The sequence below is a fragment of the Prionailurus bengalensis genome, chromosome A1 (assembly GCF_016509475.1).
Source record: "Prionailurus bengalensis isolate Pbe53 chromosome A1, Fcat_Pben_1.1_paternal_pri, whole genome shotgun sequence".
Taxonomy (NCBI): Eukaryota; Metazoa; Chordata; class Mammalia; order Carnivora; family Felidae; genus Prionailurus; species Prionailurus bengalensis.
In genome coordinates this window covers 7,862,306-7,871,937 of record NC_057343.1, presented here as the reverse complement: position 1 = coordinate 7,871,937, position 9,632 = coordinate 7,862,306, and the positions used below count along the sequence as shown (strand labels likewise).

Below are 9,632 nucleotides of genomic sequence, written 5' to 3'. Positions count from 1 at the left end.
ACGTGTTAGTCCAGAACCAACCTAACTGTGGTGGCGCGTCAGGTTTCCTCATTCTCATCCCAGCTATTAAGAAACAAACGTGAGGGCTCCCGGGTGGCTCAGTGGGTTAAGCATCTGACTTTGGCTCAGGTCACGATCTTACGGTTCGTGAGTTTGAGTCCCGCTTCGGGTGAACTCGAGTCCTGCCTCGATGAGCCCCTGCTCCTCTCTCTGCCCCCACCCTCTCTCCCCTGCAGGCTTACTTGCATCCTCTCTCAACAAACAGACACGAATGGACAAGAGAAGCTTTTCTTTCTTGTTTATCTATCTTATGCTGGATGCAAAATACAGAACCAGAAGCAAGTTTCTCCTTTGAGCCTTGCTAGTGACATAGAGTCCCGTAACTTAAAAGCTTTCTAGAACACAAACATGATGGGGAGACAACCGCACTAACCTTTTTGTATGAAGCTCTATTCATTTCTTGATGCTGTTGTAACACGCGATCACAAACTTGGTGGCTTAAAGCATGAGAAACGTACTCTCTTGTAGTTCTGGAGGCCAGAAGCCCCAAATCAAGGTACTGGCAGAGCCACGATCCCTCTGGAAGGCTGAGGGAGAATCCATTCCTCACTTTTCCCAGCTCCTGGTGTCTCTGGGCATTCCGTGGCTCGTGGCCACGTGTCTCTGCTCCACCTTCAACCCCCCGCCCCCCCCCCCCCCCCCCGCCGCCTTCTGCGTGTGGCTGTGCATCTCCATCATCCTCTCTTACAAGGACACACGTGGTTGTGCCCAGGGTCCGCCTGGATAATGCAGGCTAAGTTCCTCTTCCGCAGATCCTCAGCTCCACCACCTCTCTCACCCTGGAAGAGAACATTCAGTCCTTTGCCATCTCAAGTGCCATTCACAGGTTCCAGGGATTCTGGAGGCGGGAGCATTTTTCAGCCCACGATGGTGGCTAACCGGTCTAAGGACAGGGGAGGGCCACGTGTGTCCTGGGGGGATTTTCCACCCGAGATGACGGATTTGTGGCGTCTGGTCACACGGTCTGCCGCCCCCCGGCCAGTGGAAGACGTCATTCTGCCGAGTGCCACCGAGCTGGGAGTAGAGGGGCAGCGTGCAGCTTTAGGACAGAGGGCATCTGCCCGGAGGTGGGGATGGGGCTCAATAACCGACAGCTGTAGAACAGCCATGAGCAAGTGACCCGACGGGAGAGAGCGGACAGACATCAGTGTTTGTTTCCAAGAAGTCAATTTTGTGCATTTGTTTTCTTTTCTTTCCTTTCTTTAGCTTGAGAGTGACCAGTAAAAGTAAGGAGTCGGGCCTTTCTGACCTCACGCGGCCTACTGTCTGCCATCCCAGGTGTGGCTACACCAGCAAAGGCAGGCGCAGGTTCACATACGACAACTCCGAGCTGGAGAAGAAGATTTCGTCCTGTTCTCCTCCCCCAGACTACAACTCGGTGGTCCTATATTCCACCCCGCCTGTCTAAAAGTTCGACACGTAGCCTTATTTCTAGAACCACACGAGTATTTATACCCCCTGAAAACTAGCTTTTGCCAGTAGGACACATACATACATGTACACCTTTACCTTTCCACAGGAGCAAGCTGCCTTTTGTGATTTTTTTTAATAAGTGCTTCTTTTTCTTTTTGACTAACGAGAATGTAACCCCAGATAGAGTAATAGTGATAAGTAAAGAACACCACTGGTAAAGCCTCACGTTAATTCAGTGTGTTAGAGAGACCCTTACTTCCAAGCCCAATGACTTACCTGCTCCTGCCCCCGAGACCGCAGGGCGTTCAGTGATTCAGGAGATGCACCGATCATGCGAGGCAGCATGGACTCCACGGGGCCAGCCACCAGCACCCTGGAACCGGGAGGCAAGGAGCCGTAAGCCGGCCCGCGCGGGGTCTCTGGGGTCCTCTAGCAGATGCAACTTCCGGGGAAGGAGGAGGAGAAGGGAGAAAGGAAGAAGCGAGCAAGGAGGACAAAAGCACTGGAGAGAATTTGCGCCGTCCTGTATGGGGAGGGAGTAGGTGAGGGCTGTCCCCCATGACACTGCAATGGCTTCCGGACCCGGACCAAACCCGGTCCACACTGAGAACCCACCTTGGGGAGCAGACAGGACAGAGACACGAGGGGACACTTTCGGGATTCCAGCAGGCAAGTAAAGGACGAGCAATATTTTTTTTGGCAACTACAAATTATAATAAAACGTTAGCTATGGGACTGGATCTATGCCCGTTCCCACGTATGGCACATTTTAAAATTTCTAGCACGGAGCGTGGTGCTCAGATCTGAGCCCAGACTGCAGGCCCCTCTAGCAATATACACTGAAAACTCACCCTGAGCTCGGCTGGCTCCACGGGCACCATGGCCTTGCACTTAGATTGCTCAGAGTAAGCTCACTGGAACGGGTTTGGTCTGTTAGGGTTACCTGGGGGGCTTTAAGCCACATTTTAAAAAATGGTGTCAGATTCTATTTTGAGTATTAATATATAATCAAGACACTTTTTTTTTTTTTTTTTACACTAACCTGTTTTGTCCAGTTAGTTATAAACGGAAGCTGAGGAGGATGAAAACAAAGAGTCCTGCGGAGGGTTACCTCTGTACCAAAACCAGGATAGGTGGAGCGAAAGCGGGATGAGCACAGTAAAAACCCCATCTCTTTACCACCCAAACCAACTCGCGGGAACAGTTGGGGCCCAAAGGAGAGGAAGCCAATCATGTTTCCTTTTTCACGGGGATTCTACAATCTCATGCTGGTCTACTGGAAAGATGTGGAAGAGTATTAACCAATGTTTATTAAGCACTTTATGCTCCTGGAGAAAAAAGGTGATATGTAATTTATGCAAGATACTTTTAGAATTGGGACTCAGGATATTAGTTATTGAGCCATCAGTAGGAGAAAAGCCTCTCTTCATCTGCTTTGGCCCTTGCCTTGGGTCTGAGAATGATGGAAATAGGGAGACAGGGTACAAAAGGGTGCCTACTCTTCAGGGTTTAAAGACCCTGGAACTCTCAGCAGGCTCTGATGCTGTGTATTTAGGACGTATGTACCTTCTAAAGCCAGTCAAAGCTGGACAGGTTAACAGTGAATTGCTGCTTCTGGTAGAGACGAGTGTGCTTCCCTTTAGGCAAGTAACTTAACTCTAGAACCTGAAATATAATAGGAGAATCTTTACTTCCTTCCCTGTGTGTCACATTCCTGTGTCAAGGTTCTTAGTCTAAAGAGACGGGACAGTCAGCACAGCCCAAAAGGAAGGAAGCAGGTGCTCCAGTGGGGGTCCTGCTGGAGAAGCGTCTGGCCAGCAGAGAAGTGAGGCAGGCCTCTCCACCAGGACCCCAGTCCGGACAAAATCAGGCCAGGGCCAGAAGAGGGGAAGAGCTTTGTTCTTCCTCGTCTTCATGTGCACAAAAAGCACCTGTGACAGTCGGTGATAGTATCAATCAGGTAACCAGAAGGAGGTTCAACAGGGAAAAGAAAAGAAGACCTCAATCAGCTTTGCCGATTTTTCATATCCGATAAGGATCCAGCAATGACTGAAAACAAAAACCTTAACTATACGTACAGTATCTTAATTTTGATAACCTAATTAATTCTTAATTGTTCAAAGACCCTAGTAATATCATCTTTCCAAAAGAAAAAAAAAATCTTCAGAATTTATGTTAATTCAGCTGCTTCAAAGACTCAGGTTTAGAGCCTACGTGAGTCCACTGGTCAAGATGGTTCCATCTAGAGGGTTAACACAGAAAGGAAAATGGAAGCTTGCAGTCATGAGTCCACCCAGTTGCAACGTGCTTGCCACAGACTGGTTCTTTAACCAGCACTGGATGTTAAACACCACAAACGGAAACACTCATTAACCCATGGTATTATTAGAACCATTTGGCATTTATGACAAACATAGTTGGCACAATCCTTTCAGGATTTGTGAGAGCATGTATGTGTAACAGTGTGGGTGGAACGGGACTGAAACCATATGGAAGTCTGTATCTAGTTAAGTCGAAGAAGCGATGCTCAGACCTTGGTTTTAGCTCGTGGAACAAATTTGTCCAAACCCTGAAAAAAATGTTATGTAGGTCTTCTGGCTGTGCCTGGTTTCCCAGCCCGTAAAGAATGTCAAACACGAACAGATACTTGCCAGTCCCTTTTCACTGCAAAAGGAGCACAACTTGGACTGACAGTGGCAGTAACTGTATGTGTATATACGTGTGTGTGTGTTGTGCGTGACTATTTAAGGAAACTGGAATTTTAAAGTTACTTTTATACAAACAAGAATATATGCTGCAGATATAAGTAAGACTTAATTTGGTCCTACATCTCTAGTCACCATGAATGTATTTTGTATGCTATCTTCATATAATAAAATTAACTTCTGAAAACATCTACCTGTTTTCTCCAATTTGCTTATACGTGAGAAAAAAAGGTGGGGGGAGGGGGTCACAGGTTTTTCCTTGGGGGTGGAGGGCCGGTGTCCTGGGGGATCTCCTTAAATACCAGTAGTGAAACACGGCACAAGGAAAATCCAGCAAGCCCTCTGAAGAGAGGGGCAGAGTTTTCTCTCAGTACCACAAGATGCTGCTCTAAACCATCAGGGTGCTGTAAACAGTAAATCAAAACCACAAACCAGGCACATCGCCCAGAAAACAAAACACTAAAATGAATACAATTAGAAGGGAAATGTACAGACCGAGTACAAGCACTGGCTGCAGATGGGGAGGTACCCTCAATGAAAGAAGAGGCGCGTTTTCCCCAACACTAATTTTCAGCTAAGAAACGATTACCATAATTACAGGATGTGTGTGCGCGCGCGTCTGTGTGTATATCAGAGGTCGTACGCAGGAAACCATACAGAATGATTAGGCAGAAGCCTGAGACACGAGAGCTTCCCTAAGAAAAGTACACTAGCCACATACTGTTTTCTGTGAATTACGTCGTCGACACAATCATCACCAACAGACATGGAGTAAGTGACCAACAAACTGTCCTCGTAAGTGGTCATACCGTCACCTTCCTGAAAACATCATGCAGAAACTAGATTGGAGACATATGTGGGAAAACAGGTCTACTTTTTGGGGGACAAAGGCAAGAAAAAGAAAAAGAAAAAACGACTCCCCCCGGTAAATTTGTGGTTAACCGAAGAGGGCACACGGCGTTTCATCTTCGTGAATCAGAAATCCTTTAAAAATAGTATCGGTTTTCATAACATAAGAGTAAAGTCACTCATTTAAGCACATGATTTGAAGAATGCTCGAGGAATTGGTTCAGAAATTTTCTCATGACTCTGGAAACTTACAGGACATCTGGGAATTGTTTTTTTTTCCCTTTTCTCCAGCAGAAGGATCTCCCAGTAAGGTTTATCGGACTCCTCAGTGTTAAACATACTACCAGACTTCTGGGTTTCACAGGCCAGGAAATTTTACAAAAATATCCTGGGTTCCAAGGCAGGGATGACTAACCTTCTATTTTCTCAACGAAGGATATTTTAAGGGAGAAAAACACAAAACCAAAACAACCAGAGGCCACAAATACCCTGTTCCTTGAGCTGGGTGTGGTACACAGGTGTGTTCACTTTGTGATAATTCATGGAACTACGAACTTATTTGCAAGCTTGTGTGCATGTGCGTACTATTCCCCGATACGAGATTATTAAAAGGAAAAAAAACATTTAATGCCACAGTTTTCACAGATGACCGATTTAAGAGAGTATGGGCTTCCTCTCAGACGAAAATATATTAACTTCATGTGCCAGCAACTAGTCTAAGTGCTTTGAGGAATAGAACTCAATTTCCAAAGCAATCCAATGTGATTGGTACTATTAGTTATACCCACATCAATGGGAAGACTGAATGAAGTAACCCAAAGAGCACTTCAAAATCTCACCATCACATCTACCACCGGCCTGCACCTGTAGTCACATGCTCTGCCTTCCTTTCTGGATGGTCAATCCTTCGTGTACTCAAGGACGCAACTCCAGCAATTCACTGCTCCCTCACCCCCCATCAATGTGTCCCTCTCCCATCAGACCACACAAACATGCTGTTACCCCTCCCATGTTACAAAAACAAACAAACAAAACCTTTCAACCCTACTTGCCTCTTCAGCCACCGCCCCATTTCTTTATTCTTTACAGCAAAATTCCTTGATGTAGTTGGTCTCCATTTCCGAGTTCACCCCCTCAAGTACTCTGAAACCCACTCAAACCTGGCTTTCCGTGTTACTCACTGAAACCGCTTTTGATAAGGTTACCAGTGACGAGTGACCTGCAAATTGCTAAATGCAACAGCCAATTTTCAGTCTCAATCTTTTTGACTCATCAATTTGACCCTTATTCTTGAAAATACCTTTTTTACTTTGATTCCAGGACATCAAACATTTTTCTTCCTATTTCACTGGTCATTTCCATCCCTCTTAACTACTCTTCTCTCTTCTTTGACCTTTGAGCACTGACTGTTCCAATTACCCCAGGGTTCTGTCCTTGGACCTCTTTTCCTCTCCGGTTATACTAACTCCCTTCATGATCTCAACCAAGTTCAGGGCTTTAAATGACATCTGTATAATGACTTGCAAACTACACATACAGAGCAGATCTCTCCAAACTCACTTGTATGCCAATATTAAATTGAGCATCTCTTAGGCTGCGGCAGACCGTATTTTCCAAAAATAGTGGCGACCACAATCTCCCATCGCACATGACCTTTGGCCACATGCCCTTGCCACTTCCCCATCGAGTTCTTCTCCCCTACAATCAGACAAGCCTTTGTGACTCACTTGCGATCAACAGAATGTGGCAGAAGTGCCACCGCACGGCCCCGAGGCCAAGTCAGAAAAGATCATGCCCTTTCCACCCGAGGCTCCTGGTACACTCATTCTCCAAAAGCTCCTGCTAGAGACCCAGTGGCAGTGACTGGAGAAGCCTGAGCCACATGGCGGGCCCACGTGTAGGTGCTTCCACGGACAGTCGCCAGCTGAGCCCAGCCTTTAAGTCATTCAGTCTGGGTGCCAGATCGGAATGATTTCAGCCCCCAACCACTGAAATTTTCCCAGCAGAGGCCCCAAACATAATGGAATAGAGAGAGAGAAGCCATCCCAGCTGTGCCCTGTCCAAATTCCTAACCCACAGAATTCCTGAGAATAACAAAACGGTTGTTGTGTTAGGCCATTAAGTCTGGAGTCACTCATTAAAAACAGCCAGTAGCCACAACAAATGCGTAGTAAACATCTTAAACTGAACAGGTCGGACCAAACTCCCACGTGTCTTTCCTCGCTCCTGTGTCCTTCTTGCCCACCCTCCAAACACACCCTTTTCTAGAACGCTCTCTTCCAATTTAATAGAATCCTCCGTCCTGCCCAGCAGAGGGTCAAAATCGGAACAGTGACTCTGACTTCTTTTTTCACTCCATATCCAATAACTGGGACATCCTTTTGGCTCAGTCTTTAAAACATATTCAGAATCAGGCATGTGGGCGGCTCAGTCGGTTAAGCGTCCCACTCTTGATTTCGGCTCAGGTGTTGATTTCAATTTGTGACATCGAGCCCCGTGTTCAGCTCTGCCCTGACAGGATGGAGCCTGCTTGGGATTCTCTCTCTCCTTCTCTCTGCTTCTCCCCTGCTGACCCTGTCTCTAAAAATAAATAAATAAACTTAAAGAATAAAAAAAGGGACGCCTGAGTGGCTCAGTCGGTTGAGCGTCCGACTTCAGCTCAGGTCATGATCTCACGGTCTGTGAGTTCGAGCCCCGCGTCGGGCTCTGTGCTGACAGCTCAGAGCCCGGAGCCTGCTTCGGATTCTGCGTCGCACAGCCCCTCCCCGCTTGCACTCTTTCTCTGAAAAAATAAACATTTTAAAAAATAATAATAAATTAAGTTAAATATATTCAGAATCCAGTCACTTCGTGCCACCTCTAGCGCCCGAGTCCAAACCCCATCATCGTTCACTTGAAATATCACGAGAGCTTCCTAACTAGTAACCAAAGTGATCCTTTTTAATTGTACCAGGTTATTCTCCTCACAACCTTTCTTCTCTTCTCCATGTAAGCACCAACATGGTCTTACAATGCTCTACAAAGCACTACCCCCTTCCCCATTACCTGATTTCACTTCCTACTTAGTCCCATTGGCCCTAACTCTTACTCCAGTCACATTGGCCTCCTCGCCATTCCTCAGCTATGCCTGGCACATTCTCTGACCTGGAATCCTTCTCCTTCCCATATCCACATGGCTGGCTCCTTGCTCGAATACCACCTTCTCCATAAGACCTACTACCCAGATCATCCGATCTGAAATTCTAGCACCACCACATTCCCCACATCGAGAGTTGCAAGATTAAACAAACACAGGATAACCAATTAAATTTGAATTTCACACACATAACTTTTTAAGACAAACACGTCCCATGGGATACTTGAGACCCACTTAACGCTAAGAAAGAAACGACCCGCGGTTTACCTGAAATTCAAATCCAGCTCCGTGTTCTGTATTTTTGTGCGCAAAATCTGGCCACCCTACCCACGTCCTTTACTCTACTCTGTTTCCATAGCCATTGTTACCTCTTAACGTTCTACACGTACTTGGTCTTCTTCTTCCTGCTAGAATGGAAGCTCTGTAGGAACAGAAAGATTGGTCTGTCGTGGTTAGAGTTGTTCTGTTGATTCCTCTAGGGCAGTGCCTGCCATAGAACAGGCATCTGGTAAATATTTCATGAATGAGCGAATCCAATTCATTCTTTGCACGGAGTGGGGTGTCAGAATCTTGTTCTGGCAAGCCGGTTTCTTAACCACCACGCATACTGTTTTTAACGAGTTTTAAGGACATGAGTTTTAAAGGTCTTTCTTCACTGCCCCTCTTGCCCCAAACTCGTACACAAGGACATTTTACAGACATGGCCCGAATTGTGCACCTGCGAAAGGTAAAAGGAAAGGGGAAACACCTGTTTTTGACCATTCAGAGCACAGGACGTGAGAACAACAGAGCCATTTTATCCCCATTGAACAGATGTAACACTGGCCTAGCTTATGCAATATTTTAATGGGTTTCATGTTTTCTCTCAAGAAATCTAAATCTAAAAGATCCCCCCAAAACATCCTCCATCCTAGGCAGACTGGTCTCCCTTCTTCCCCATGAACCTACAGTGGTCATTTTGATTTGCCACCGAATCCACTGGGTTTTTTTTTTTTCTTTTTCAAGACCCTTCTACGCTTATTCTCGCTCTTCTCCGAATTTCTAAAAGCAACTCACTAGTTCCTGCAGCTAAAAATAAACCCTCCTTCCTCTTTAAGTACCCCTCAATTAGGTCTCCAGTCCCTTATCACTTTCTATTCTGTTTTCCAACTTTTCACTTCAATACGGTACAGGAAATAACCACAATAAACACTAAGTACTCAGATTCAACAAATATTAATGTTTCTGCCATTAAAAAAAATCTACCTTCGGGGTGCGTGGGTGGCTCAGTGGGTTAAGCGTCCGGCTTCGGCTCAGGTCGCGATCTCGCTATGCTATTCCTGGAGTTGGAGCCCGGGGTCAGGCTCTGTGCTCAGGCCAGGCCTGGAGCCTGTTTCAGACTCTGCGTCTCCCTCTCTCTCTGCCCCTCTCCCGCTAGCACTCTTGTCTGTCTGTCCCGCTCTCAAAAATAAACACACATTAAAAAAAGT

The 9,632-nt window shown here is 46.3% G+C and overlaps 1 protein-coding gene across 1 annotated transcript in view; it reads left to right on the top strand.

Moving 5' to 3' along the window:
* Positions 1-4,367, top strand: part of FLT1 (fms related receptor tyrosine kinase 1) — a 176,925-nt gene extending 172,558 nt beyond the window's left edge. The window contains exon 30 of the mRNA XM_043575963.1: positions 1,267-4,367. Coding sequence (XP_043431898.1) covers positions 1,267-1,468 — 202 coding nt within the window. The 3' untranslated portion in view covers positions 1,469-4,367. The remainder of the gene's footprint in view (positions 1-1,266) is intronic.
* Positions 4,368-9,632: the final 5,265 nt, after the last annotated feature.